Here is a 13,832-nt window from a genome sequence, read left to right as displayed (position 1 = left end):
AAGGCTCTAAATAAACTAAGACGGTTGTCCTTTCTCCCTGTTGTCAGCTTGCTGCCCGGCTTCCAAAGAGTTAAGCTGGAGGTTTGTGAGGTCATGTGTGACCTCACTGGATCTGGACTTTTGAAGCAGATCTCTTGGAGGGAAGCTGCCTATTGAGAGGCGAGGCGAGGCGAGGCTGGGCAGAGGGGAAAGCACTTCAACTTTTCTCAGTCCTTACTCCTCGGCCCCGAGGGAGATAGTGGCATTCTGGGAGCTTGTCACTGCAGAGCCCATGTGCAGCAGTGTGCACGCAGAGCCGAAGCAGCTGTGCAAGCCCACGAGAAGGGCCCTTGCAGGCGATGAAGGCTTGCTGAGCAGATGGACCGACCGGGAGAATGCTCTTTGTACCTCTGACAAAATTATGGGCCCACTGTTTGCTGATGGAGGTAACTGGAACTCAAGTTTATTTTCTTTGTTTGGTCCTAGGCAGTGCTGGATTATATATGATGGCAGTTATAGAAAATGCCTTGGATGTTAAGCTGTTTTATTTCAAATTAAAAACTTTGTAAGAGAGTCTTAGAAACTTAGGAGAATGATCATTCACATAGATTGTTTGCTAAATAAGATTGACAAAAATGAAGAGAGTGTCTTTGTTACCGGTTACTGGTTTCTGTGTTTGGTCCAGATGAGACTTCCCCCTGCACAGACTTGTGCTGTCTTTGAGGCAGGCAGACGTAGCCTGGTGCTCCTAGACTGGTACACTTTCAGCTACCTTTTGTGAAACTTGTTTCAGGCATTGGAAGGTCACCAATTTGAGCTGGTGTTTCGGCGGGGTCCATTCTGACTATGGCACAAGGCTGTCATTCTTATTTCAGTGTATCACTGCTCTTAAGGGACCGTGCTGTCGGGACAGAAACATGATTTGTCTTAGAATTCGGCATTAGGTTTGAAACTTCAAAGGCTAACCAGTCATCAAAAGAAACAAGACGCAGGGGTTGTTTTGTTCTTGGAGTGGAGGGAATTTCAGCTGCACAGTTCATCTCTGGGAGGTCTCTCTCCTTTTTCATGTTCAGCAGGTAGAGACAGGTGCAAGACCCGAGTAAGGCCAGTGATGGTAAAGGAGGAGCTCCGGCCCAGTGTGCAGACATTACGTCCATTGTTGAGGTGCTTGGAGTTAAATGACTTACGAACACCCAAGAGCCCATGAGAACCCCAGTGCCAGCATGTCCAGGGTAGTCAGCTGGTTATAGCGGGTGTGTTTGTGGGTATGTATTGGTTAAGATGGTATTTCTTGCCTTGATTACAGAGTTTCAGTTCATAATTTAAGTTCATATTTCCAGTGTTTTATAACATCATTTGTCTCACGTAGCCTATCAGTATAAAGTTTTTGCCACTTTCTAACTGGCCATTTTGGTTCATAGCTTTAATAATAAAGAACAAGAGAGCTTGAGAAAAAGAATGTGAAACATTTTGTGAGAGGCATAAGGCATAGTGGTTATGAGCTTAGACTTCGCGTGTCAGACCCATTGGTTTAAGTTTTACCCCTCTGCTCCTTACAGTTTGACCTCGAGTAAGTTACTTGGTTACTCCTGCTCGGTTTCTTCACATGTAAAGTAGAGATGCTAATATGAGGGGTCTGTGGTGCGAGGATTAACTGAGGCGCCACGTGTTGGAAGCATTTAGCAAAATTTCTCCCACATTAATAAAGCTCAATAAATATTAATAAACCCTGGCTACTATTATGTTTAAATTGTTCTTTCTAATGTGAGGAAGACTTAGACCTTGGAGAAAGGTGGTCACGAATCTGGAGTTGCGGCTATGCTCACACAGTAAACATGTCAGGGCTTCTTTGTGGCAGGGTTCCAGGTGGCACCTTTATAGTACCTTGTACCCCAAAGGGTTCCCCTCTTTCTAACCATCAGTCATCTCTCAAATGTAGCCTTTGATGGCAAGGAATGCCAAGAGGGCAAAGGGGTGGATTAGTGAAAATCCATCAACACTTTGTGGGAACATCTCTGGGCTTCTGTCCTGCCCTGTCAGTAATGTGTTGGTTTCCTCCTCTTTGACTGTGGAGAATGCCATTGCAACACTTGTATCTCATCGATGGCTGTGCCCCACACTGGGAATACGAGCAAAACGATTGCCAGAAGTAGGTGGTTCTGCGTTCTTTCCACTGGTGCAGAGAGCCCTCTGCCATGCTGTGGTGGCTGCTCTTGGAGGGTTTATCTGTGTTTCTAGCTGGGCAATTCTGTTCCAGGAGTTAGTTGCGGTACACCTGTGTGAAGCTCCTTGGCTCCTAGCTCTGGACTGTAGCTTGTGGACAGTATCTTTTCTCCATGGTTATTGAGCAGGTGAAATACGTGAAAATGCCTGGCACAGAGTAAGTACTAAGTACTAACAAACCTTCCTCCTCCCAGAATTGCTCCATTTCTTCTATTACTGTGAAGATAAAACGTATACAATTTGTAAATGAGTCTCTCCCTGTTTTGCTTTATAAAAGTCTCAGTGTTTCTAAGGCTTTTAATTTAAAATATTTTGCTTGTGTTATTAGTTGACTTCATCTAGTGTCAGTTTTTCTGTTTGCCTCCATGACTTCCCAGTGCAATCTGTAATCCTTAAAGCTTTCAAATTTAAATTTGATGTCTCTTTGGTGTCCCTTCCTAGAAAGAACCTCCTGATGGTTCCCATTATGTCTTTGCACGGCGTGGGTCTGTGCAGCTCATTGGGAACTGCTTCTAAATGACTTTCCTGGTGCAGAAGGACAGGTGTGGCTTGGAAAGGGCCGTGAGCTTTGCCAGCTCCGGTATGGCTGGGTCCCCCTCCAGTTCCCCAGCATCATGTTTGCAAGGTTCAGGAGGGAAGGTTCGGGAACTCCCTTGAAGGGATCTGCCAGCATGGCTGGGTGTCACCGAGAACTGAAGCACTTCACAGGTCCTGCTCTAGCCACACTGCTGTGGTTCCTGGGATCAGGCCAGAGCCATGCAGGACAGCGAGGCACAGGGTTCTGTCAGCCCCCGGGGCTGAACCTGCTCTGTAAATGCTCAGTCCTCAGATTCTGGGGAGGCAGAGCCTCTGTGGTGTTCCAGCCAGGAATGTAGTCATTGTTTTGCTGGCCTGAGGGCGTGGCTCAGTCAGCCTGGTCTACTGTTGTGTTTGGCTCTCGGTCATTAATAACCCTGGCGCGTAGGAGAAGGTGCACTGAGTGAACGGGTAGTTGGAAGACGCGGGCTCAGCTTCCAGCCTTGCTGTTTACCGGCTGCGAGCTTGCGAAAGGCCCCTTTGGTCCTCAGTTTCTTTACTTGGAAAACAGGACCATTGTGAGGGTGAAATAAAATGAATATACAAAAAGACCGAACTCATAGATACAGACTGGGGGAGGGGGTGAGGGGAGGATGACAAAAGAGGGTCAAAGACAAGGTGACAGAAGGAGAATAATGGACTTTGGGTGGTAAGCACACAGTATACAACCTTTTTATTATAAAGTTGTACAGCTGCAATTTACGTAATGTTTTAACCAATGTTACACCAATAAATTTAATAATTATATGTAAATGTTAGACTGCAAGGTGCTCTATGGGTTTTTAAAATTAGTTTTTCTTACAGATCTGGCTTATTCCTCTGAACTGGTTTAGATTGAAGTATCTGTGCTTTGCAGGAGGAGGAACAGCCTGGCTGCCTGATGTTCGGTGTCATTGGACTTTCTCCTACCTCTTTGTGAAGGTCATTTGGCCCCTCTGCTCTTGAATGCTCCTGGCATGCCTGCAGCCTGTATTCAGAAGGGAGGAGGGCAATATAATTCCTGTGCTCAGAAGGTTCTCCACTCCCTTTTGTTGATTCAGCTGGTCCTTTATTGAGGCTCAGCTTTTGAGCAAGGGAAGCACTGAGGACTGAAGCCCTGAGCCACCCCCATGGACCCAACTCTGCTACTGATTGTGGGACCTAGGATCCCTCAGTTTCCTCATCTGTACAACAGAGGGTTTGGACTAAAGACCTTTTTGTATGTGGGGTAGAGATGGCGACTTCTTTGTCTGTCTTCTTTCTATCTTGCTATATCCATCATCTTATTGACCAGGTTCTCCTTTCCCCTTTTAAACAACTTAGGACAGTTGTCTTAAAAAAATAAGACAAGTGCATAATGAGGTTGAATATCAAGTTGAGGGATGCTGTGTTGACTTCTGAGACCCAGATATAATGAAAACCTTTTAAGGGAAACAGGTATTAAAGGTTAGTATCAAATTGTTCTACCTACAATCTACTGACTTTGCCATTGCCTTGTTTTATAATCATCCCTAACTAATCATCTTTGATCAGGGTCATGTCGCAACTCTGTTATGGGAGCTGTGAGTACCTGAAAGGAGAAAGAAGAGGATGCCATGGCAACTGAGAGCCGAAATGGAGATGGCATCCTGAGAAGAAATGGAGAATGAATCATCTTTTAGATGGAGGCAGTAATCCCTTCAGGGCAGAGGCAGGGGCTCTTGCCAGGCTGTGTGGGAGATGTTTGCATTGTTGTGGTTTGGTTCTCAGTACCATTCATCCATCCTGGTTTCCTACGTTCGCTTTATCTAAATCGTGTTGAATAGAGGAACACATCTGTCTTGGGTGGACATTTTCCTCTGGCTTTCCCAGGTTAGACTGCATTTCTAGATGACAGAATGATAGGGAAACATTTGTATTTCTTCCGTAGTTTGCTGCTGAAAGATAAACAAAAAGACAGTTAAAAACTATCTCTGCAGCTTGCCAATCAGAAGGCTCAGGACTGGCCTGAATTGTGGGAGACAGTCTCTGGCTGCTGGAACTTGTGTGTGTAGTGAGTAACTTGGGGGACTCCTCAGCTGGGACAGCTGTTAGAGCCCCACAGAAGATGTCCTTTCCATTGAAACAGTTTCACCTACAGAACTGCAAGACTCGTGGCTTCAGAGGCAGTGGTTGGTAAGAGGAATGTAGATTTGTGTGTGATTGGCTGAATAGCCCAAGTGTGTGACCCTGTGTTGTAGGAGTCATCTCTATTGTGGATCCTTCCAGTAGCCATGTAACTGGAGATTCTTGCTAATTCCAGAGGGTCAGGTCTCAGATATTTGCCTTGCATAAACTTTGAAACAAGTCTATCAATACCTATTAAAATGCCAGGTGTATAAATGCCACTTCAGGATTGTAGGTGGGGATATAGCCAACAAGTTTAGAAGGTAATGAAGAGTAAACCTAATTGACTGCATTTTCTGGCATTTTGGCTTTGGGAAGCTGGCATCTCCTATCCTTGATCAAAACTTTGAATTCACAATGGAAATCACATAGCTGAGCTTTTTCTGCATCTTAAAAATGAGGGAACAAAAAAGTGTATGCCTGAAACACATTCAAAGAATGTCAGTTGTCACATTTTTAATTAACAATAAACTGCCTAATCTGCAGGCATTACCTTCTCTGTTGGGTCCTGGTAAATTTACTGGTCATTCTGGGCTCCCCAGTTGATAAGCAGTATGGATTTCACAACCCAGTCCTCTGAGAGTAACTTCGTTTTGGGGGTGGGGGGAGAAAATTTCTAATAAAATAATTTACTGAGAAATTTAGGTTGAACAAAGCAGGCATCCATCACCACACATACACACACAGAAGGCTATTTCCAAAAACATCACAAGACCGGAGAGAACTCGCAGCACTTACATTTGAGCCAGTCAGTAAGTATTTGAAATGTCAACACTGCTGCATGCAGCTTCTCAGCCGGCCTCACTTGGCTGCCTCAGGGTGGGAGCTGGCCTCCTCCTGAGTCAGCAGGATCTCTTCCTGTGGCACCCAGGTCTTCTTGGGAGGTCTTAGGGCCACACAGCCACAAGGCCAGCTCTGGCAGGAGGCTGAGGGATCCATTTGCTGAAGCTAGGCTGTGGGCCAAGGGTGGAGTTGCCCCACCCAGTATGTGTTATGTATCAAAATCCACCCATGGCTGGCTAGCGTGGAAGTAATATTTATCTTGTGCTGTGCTCCGTTCTATGACACATATCTGCAGACAGCAGTCTGCTGTGACTACACCAATTTGGTTAAAAATGGGATTAGACAGACCTTCTTAAAGAACTGTTAGAGAAAGTGTCATTGTAAAGGAAGCAGCAGGATTTAGGGATTTTCCCTTAAAATAAGCTCTTCTTTCTGTGCTCTGATGCCATTATTTCCACTTGCTTTCTTGGTGGCATGTTTTCTCCTTCCCTGGCCTTTCCTGTCCCATCTTCAGTTATTCAAGTTGTCGTGGATCTTTTCCTTTCCCTGAACATTTAATCGTGCTCATACCCCCACTGTTTCCCCAGTCCACATTCTGTCTTGCTCATACCCCCCGCTGTTTCCCCAGTCCACATTCTGTCTTGCTGCACCTCCGTAGCCACTGATGGACTGGGACTTGGAGTTGTTACGTTGTTGTAGCCGTTGCACATCTAAGGCCAGCGTGACGCTGATGAGCCCAGGGTGCCTCCAGACCCCTCTGCGGACGGTGGATGTATGCAGTGGTCGGGCTCTGCTGATCTGAGTGGTCTCATGTGAAGGTTGTGCTGGGAGTTGGGAGTCCTGGACTCTGGCCCCAGTTCTGTCTATATCTAGATTTTTAACCTCTCTCTGAAGCCTTCATTTACTCATCTGGAAAGTGAGATTAGATTACATAACTCCCAATGTTTATTTCCAACTCCAAAAATCCATTACTTGACTCCATGAAATCATACTCATTCTGGCTCCTTAGATTAGATCTTTGTGACCATTTCAGATCTTCTGTACAAGAACAACTTAAAAAACAGCGAGGAGCTGGTGGAATTGGATCAATAGAGGAACGCCAGAATTTAGCACAGTGCTCCCAGCTTGCCCAGGGATAGGGGGGAGAGCCCGTGCGGGGAGGGAGCCCTTCTCATTCTTTGGCTGTCTTTCGTGGGCTGCTTTACCCAGCTTAACTCTTTGTATTAAGAGTTACGTGGAAGCAGGTTCTGCTCTCCTGGCTACCCTTCCTCAGTCTGAGTTGACTGATGAGAAATACTGACTTTGAGGCCCTGGCTGGTTTGGCTCAGCAGTTACAGCTGGTTTGGCTCAGCAGTTACAGCATCAGCCCGCGGACCAAAGAGTCCCGGGTTCAATTCCGGCCAAGGACATACCTTGGTTGCAGTTCATCCCCGGCCCCAGTTGGGGTCATGCGGGTGGCATCCAATTGATGTCTCACATCGATGTTTCTCTCTCTCTCTCTCCCCCCTCTCTCCCTCCCACTCTATCTGAGAATAAATGTAAAAATATCCTCATGTGAGGATTAAAAAAAAAGAAATGCTTACTTTGAAACCCCAAATGCAGCTCTTCTAGGAAGGTGAGCGTAGAGACAGTAGGAGATGATAATTCCCCTTCTCTTGGTGGAATTAAGTGACTCATGGTTGCATCTTCTCCATCCCTTTTCAGAGGCTGCTCCTTTCTCACTTCAAATCAGAAGTGGGAGCCGCAGCAGCTGAAATGAAACCAAGATGTAGGAGGTAAAAGTCCATGTTATTCTCTCTTGATTCTTGGTTGTCCAGTGTGTAGGCCCTACATGCAGGAGAAAACTCTCCCTTTGGAAGGAGTATGGAGTCAGCAGTCTAGGGTGCGTTACACTGACTCTGTGAATCTGGGCATGTTGCGTACCCACTCTGAGCTGACCTTATCTTTAAAATGAGAGAGTTGGGCTCAGCAACATTTAGGTTTTTTTTCCAGGGCCAACATGCCAGGAACCTGTGTTTTCCCAGTTCATTTGCAAGACCCTGAGAGAGGGCTTCAGTGAGGAGAGAGAGCAGGGCAGGGGTTCTGCTGACACCTGGCACAGAGCCTGTGGCGTCCCGAAGGCGGAGGCGGTCTTCTCACTTTTGTACAACACAAAGTCCAGGTTTCCTCTGAACATCTTAAAAGTGTTCCTTGTGGTCAGTGTACTGATTTTGGCATTTATTTAGCAAGGCGTCAGCAGTCTGAGGCACAACCTACCAGAAACTTCAGTGGCTGGATTTTTCCCAGGGTGGCGGCAGAATTTGAGAGCCAGCTGCACTTTCACAAGGAAAATTGTCTCCCTGCAGGGGAGGCAGAAACTTCTATCCGTCTCCCTCTTTCTGTTTCTTTGGGGATTTCTTCTTCAAAATAACTTCAGAATGTTCGTCATTCCCCAGCCTAACAGCCTATATGAAGTGTCCACTGACATTGGGTTGAGGGACCTCATGGTGCTTTGAACCTTGAGGTGAAGGTCGGCTGGGACCATCAGAGACTCTCCAGAGAGTTATTCACCTTTGCTTGTTGATAATAGTGCCGATCAAAACGTTGGTACTCTCATTGATAAGGTTGAGCACCCGCATTGAATGGCTTCCTGAGAATACTTCCTAGTCACGTGGGGATCTAAAAATCTCCCTTTTCTATCCTTACACCTTTCAGTAGCACAGGGTGACTTTAGAGTTGGCCATTTGTCTTGAGTTTAAGGTACACCCCATCTCAGTGAAGGTACCCCTCTACTCTGGCTGGAGGAGGCTTCTGATGAGGCTCCTCCCACGGACTCACATGAAGGATAGAAATGCAGTGTCCATTGCTACGCTTGCATTTAGTTATCTTGCTGTTGGTCAACAGAGATATAAAAAGGATTTCATTTATATATGTTTCTTTTATTCGAAATAGTAGTTTTCGTATCCTCCTGAGTTGTTTGAGTTTCTGTCTTCTGCCATATCCTAATCGATGTAGCTGTGGGACCTGGGAATCTTCATCTGTGGGTAGCAGGGAGGGAGAGGAGAGAGACAGAGGGCTCAAGCAGCCCCACCTGTGTGCTGGGCATTGCTTCTGGATCCAGAGCACTCTCAGTTTGGAAGCACTTGTCCTAAAACCCTGTCCTGCACCCCAGGAGGGATGAATGAAGAGGGAGTGGCCACCCTGCGTACGTCACTGACTCCGAGACCACAAACAGAACCATGTGTGGGGTGGTGCAGCTGCCAACGGCCCAGGGGCACCTCCTCCAGGAGATTGCAGGGTTCCTGGGCTCACCACTGATGTGACAGCCTCTCTGTCCCCGTCCTCTTCAAGGTAGTATCCGTATCGATGTGGCTAAGCTTCTACAAGTAATGCAATCTCTCAGTGGTAGCAGTAAAATATGCTGTTTACTTTTGAAAACATAGTCTAACTTACTAAATGATATATTTTTATCACATGATTTTTTTCCCCTTTAGAACAGACTTACCCTCCAAGTAAAATTTTATTTAGATAACGAGGATTTAGAAAATCGAGGCCAGTTTGTGAACCCACACGGCACGCTGTGAGCCATGCATGGCTGTGTATTCCTGGATTTGAATGCAAAGAGTTTCCCACCAATTTGGAATGAACTGGTCATTGTAACAAGTTTTGTGTGGAACAGTTGTTTCTGATCCCAACCCTGTAGTGACGTCATTTTTATTATACCCAAAGTCAATGCTGTGCAGACCAGATGATTCTGGAATTTGCTCCATTTTCTCCTGATTCAAGTATTCTGTTGCAAAAGAGCCTTGCTAGTGAGCAGTATCTTTAGAAGTTATTGCTTTTGTGCTTCTAACTTTTCTGGTAGTAAACCTTATTTTTCCATGAAAATGCAGTCCATCTTATTTAAGGTGGAGTGGGGGATGTGGTTGAAATTGCAAACATCCAGAGTGTTCTGTTTTGATTTTCTAGCATCAGACAGTCTTTTCAGTGGGAGTGATTAAATCCCAGTGTGGTTTGGGTTCAAGGTACAGAGCAGTAAGAGCTATAACTGTGGTGGAAAGAGGGAGGCTCATTAGTGTATTTAGCCAAGATCAAGTATACTTAAAGTTGTTTACATACAAGGCCTTGAATTAGAGAGAGGGAATGTATTAGATCGCCTAGGAGTCATTAATAGAATTTTTAAGTTTCTGATGGAAGATGTATGTATCTACTTCAAATTATTTATATGTGCATAGAAAAGAGTAGAGGAGCCCTAGCCGGGTGGCCCAGTTGGTTGGAGCATTGTCCCATGCACCAAAAGGTGGTGGGTTCAATTTCCAGTCAGGGCCCAAACCCAGGTTGCAGGTTCAATCCCCAGTAAGGGCACAGGCAAGCAACTGTTCCGCGTTTCTCAGATCAGTGTTTCTATCTTTGCCTTTCTCACCAATTAAAAAAGTAAAAGAGCCCTGGTCAGTATGGTTCAGCGGTTGAGCGTTGGCCTGCGGACCAGAGAGTCCCGGGTTCGGTTCCCGCTAGGGGCATGTACCAGAAAAAAAAAATGGTAAAAGAATAGGAGAGCAGACTGTAGAGAATTTCACCCTCTTTAGAATTTGCAGAGGACTGAAGAGGGGAACTTTCTATGATACCTTCATTTTTAAAGAATAATTATACAAACGGTTCTAGTTTATTCCTAGGAAGGCACAGCTCTTAGATAATTATGGATAATTTATGTGCTATAGAGGATATTAATGCAAGTCTTCCCATAATCATGTTAAAATCTGTAATCACATCACGCTGAACACGGGTCCTCTTTTAGGGCCAGAACTCTATGCAATGGGTAAGGGCCACGGGTAGGGTTAGGAACTTGGTTCTTTACCAAGGGATATGTCTTCGTAGCCCAACCTGACCACTTCCTGACAGTATTGCCTTGGACAAAAAACCCACCTTCTGTCCTTTCTAAAACAGTCACAGTAATATCTGCTTCCTGGAGGTGTTAGCAGCGCCAGTTGAGATAATACCTATGAAACGCTTAGCACAGTGCCTGGAACCAGCAAGTGCGCAGGAAGTGTCATCTGTCATCACTGTCTTCACTGTTGTCAACGTTACCAGGGAGCTCCGTACACGTGAACATGCCTGTTTCCCCTGCTTTTCTGTTCTTCCCATGAAGCATAAAACCCATATTAGCAACAAGGGACAGTATTACATGCTCATTTCTACTTCCCTGCTATACTGTGTACCTTTCTGGTGCTCTTCGGTCAGGGTCCTAGGTGAGGACTGCATGTGTATGTCAAAGCCATTACTAGAAGAGGAGGAAGAACTGCACAGCCAGGACAGAGTTCTCTGCAGGTGTCTTTCCAGGGAGAAGGAATTTTTTATTGGCTCTTATACTACTTTATTGCACAAAGGTGGAAAAAAGAAAAGAAATTCCAGTAAAGACTGACTTCTTGCTCATATTTTTAGTTGTGGTGATTCTAATTCCTTCTGCAGGAACTGGTCTATCTATAACAACTTTCAGAAGTGGGTCCCTATAGTCCTTCTGATGACTTGATTCTTTAAAAAATTAACAACCACAGCAGAGACACAGACATCTAGAGTGGTTCATCCACCATGGGAAAAACAACATGGAAATAGAATATCTCCCTTTATAAAGGTGAGAAGCATAGGAAAATGTATGTGTCTCTGCTCAGGAAAAGTCCACGCCTGGTCCCACATGCCTGGCGAAGGGAACAGCAGGGGAGGCTTCCCTCTGCACCTGAACAGTGCCAGGCGTCTGCAGTCATGCGCTCACTCTCTGATGCGTGCTTACACCGAAACTTTGCTGCAGAGCTCCCACGGACTGCTTATCGGTAAAGCCGTACAACACCCGTGAGATCCAACTCATCTTACAACTAAACATCCAGATTACTGTGAAGGAGAACCAAAAAAGTTATTTCTGCTTAGGCCCCTGGTGAGAGCATTATTAGGTAAAAAATGAACAACCTCTAAGCAGCCTCTGCACCACAGAAGGTTATAAAGGGCAGGTTCACTTTGGAGCCATGCTGTCTTGAGTGCCTTTGGGTTTGCGGGAATTCACAGTGAGGCTGCACAGAGGAGGAGCTGTGTTTGGCCCAAGGAGCTCTGGCTGTGGGCTAAATGCTGGTTGGCGTGATCCTCAGTCAGCACGCTCAGTCTCATTGTGGATCCAGCAGTAGGCTCTGGTCCTTTCCTTCCTGGGATTTTAAGACATTTGAAATACTGGCTAAAATGGGAGGATGGTGAAGTCCATCTAATTGTTGGCCTTGGGAACAGCAGAGGAGAAGCTCTCTGCTGCCTTTCTGCTTCTGTGACAAGTAGGTACACTTTCTTTTTCGGTTTCAGCTGTACCTTCCCTATCTCTCCATTGGTCTAGAGTATTCTGCTTGCAAATAGAGTAGGTTCGCACTAAACAAAGGAAGAGACCCAGTTCCCTTTATTAGTTTATGCTTTTAAATTCATTCTGTTGCCCTCACATACTGAGGCAGACAGGGTTTCTCTCAAGGTGGCGTGGGTCAGTATAGAAGACTCTTCCTACCCTGCTCCTTTGCAGACTTCCTGAGAGTGGTTCAGCCCTGTTAGCAGCAGACAGGGGTCTCATGAAAACCTCAAAGAATTTTGGCTGTCTTCATCATAGTTGAGTCACCCAGCATGACTGGTTGCTACCAGCTGGATGGGTGCAACCCAGAAAAGCTCACCCACTCACCAGCATCCTTCCTCTTACACACTTCAAACAATGCTGGTGCTTCCTCTCTCCATTTCCACATGGGATCCGGGGAGCCCTTTCTCTTCGTGGAAAGTAAGTGCGATTCCTCCATGCTAGTGGGTTTTAAAAGTCGTGTGTGTGTGTGTGTGTGTGTGTGTGTGTGGTGTAAATAGACATTTTTAAAATAAAGTGTTACAAAGAACTCTGTTTGTCAGGTGCTTGAAAGTGGAGCTGCTTTGCCCTGGCTGGTTTGGCTCAGCAGTTAGAGCGTCAGTCTGTGGACCAGAGAGTCCTGCGTTTGGTTCCCACTAAGGACACGTACTTCGGTTGCAGTTTGTCCCCAGCCTCGGTTGGGGTTGTGTGGGTGGCAACCACTCCATGTGTCTCTCTCACATCGATGTTTCTCTCTCTCTCTTCCTCCCTTTTCCCTCCTGTTCTGTCTGAAGATACATGCAAAAATGTCCTCGGATGAGGATTAAAAAAAAAAAGAAAGTGGAGCTATTTTGACAGAAGCCTGAATGGGGCAATACTGAGCTCTGCTCTGGGCATCCCTGACATTCCCAAGGCACCGCATCACTGAATCGTCCTCACTAGAAATACATAATGTGTTTCCCTCTCCTTTTCCATGCGGCCCACGAGCATGCATAGACACAGGTACTCACATCAGTAAACCGTAACAGGCAAGCCAGTCTGGGAGCCATCCGAGTAGTGTGGGTACTACCTACCTGCCTTAGACACGAGTTGTCACTGCTGGTCAGAGGTCCACCAGGCAATCTAGGCTGTAAACCCGATTTTTATCCAACAGAAATCAGGAGACTTCTTTTGTTTTCTATTCCCTATTTTGGTTGTTCTGGTACTTTTTAAATAACACATAGTAGTTTAATAACCTCACCAGGCATAGTTCATTGTTACAGAATTTTAGAAGGAACATTCATCTTGTCCTCCTACACACACAGACAGATGAATGAAAAGACCGGGGCCAAGGAAGCAAGGTGTGACTTGTCTCAAGTCTCACAGCTAATGATGAAATCGAAACAGTTCCAGTCTCTTGACTTCCACAGATATCCTGCTGTTCCAGAATGTCTTGGACACTTGCCTTCCACATCTGACCGCCGCGTGTGACCTGCCCCAGCGCACTGGCTCCGCAGACCTCTCCCAGGTATGCGGGTAAGCATCCGTTCACAGTGTGGTGTCTGACGACAGACTGCCTGGGGACATACTCCCGCCCCGCCATACTGCTCACTTGTGCCTCCGTCTCCCATCTGTCAAGTGGACATGCTCTGTGAAGATTAAATGTGCAGTCTCAGAACAGTGCCTGGAACATTGAAAGTGCTTATCACATATTAACCCTCATTTTCGTCAAAGCACTTTGAATGGCAGTGGAGAGAAGTCATGTAGAGTCCATTATGGATCCCACTGAAATGTTTACCTTGGCCTGGGTGGCCCATGTAGCTCAGTTAGCGTTAGCAAA

General features: G+C 46.0%; 1 protein-coding gene and 1 long non-coding RNA gene across 9 annotated transcripts in view; one reads left to right on the top strand and one right to left on the bottom strand.

Moving 5' to 3' along the window:
• Positions 1 to 13,832, top strand: part of PSD3 (pleckstrin and Sec7 domain containing 3) — a 344,873-nt gene that overhangs the window by 62,060 nt on the left and 268,981 nt on the right. The window contains exon 1 of one of the 3 annotated variants that reach the window (XM_036249651.1): positions 4,829 to 4,911. The exons of 1 other annotated variant lie outside the window; for it this stretch is intronic. In XM_036249651.1, coding sequence (XP_036105544.1) covers positions 4,844 to 4,911 — 68 coding nt within the window. In that variant the 5' untranslated portion in view covers positions 4,829 to 4,843. Of the gene's footprint in view, positions 1 to 4,828; positions 4,912 to 13,422; positions 13,521 to 13,832 lie in introns of those variants that run through there. One more of the 3 variants, XM_036249652.1, reaches the window with a different exon arrangement.
• On the bottom strand, positions 495 to 5,916 carry LOC118622272. Of its 6 annotated transcripts, none has more exons than XR_004958025.1 (3): positions 5,641 to 5,879; positions 4,328 to 4,673; positions 495 to 880 (listed from the first exon to the last, which is right to left on the bottom strand). It is a non-coding gene; the product is annotated as an uncharacterized LOC118622272 (long non-coding RNA). The 6 variants fall into 6 exon arrangements; XR_004958026.1 differs by lacking the exon at positions 495 to 880 and adding an exon at positions 2,404 to 2,418; XR_004958023.1 differs by lacking the exon at positions 495 to 880 and adding an exon at positions 5,396 to 5,518 and having other exon boundaries at positions 3,428 to 4,673; positions 5,641 to 5,916.

This window comes from Molossus molossus, unplaced genomic scaffold, assembly GCF_014108415.1.
Source record: "Molossus molossus isolate mMolMol1 unplaced genomic scaffold, mMolMol1.p scaffold_m16_p_9, whole genome shotgun sequence".
Classification (NCBI taxonomy): Eukaryota; Metazoa; Chordata; class Mammalia; order Chiroptera; family Molossidae; genus Molossus; species Molossus molossus.
Note: the sequence above shows the minus strand (reverse complement) of the source record. Positions and strands in the feature narration are given on the sequence as shown.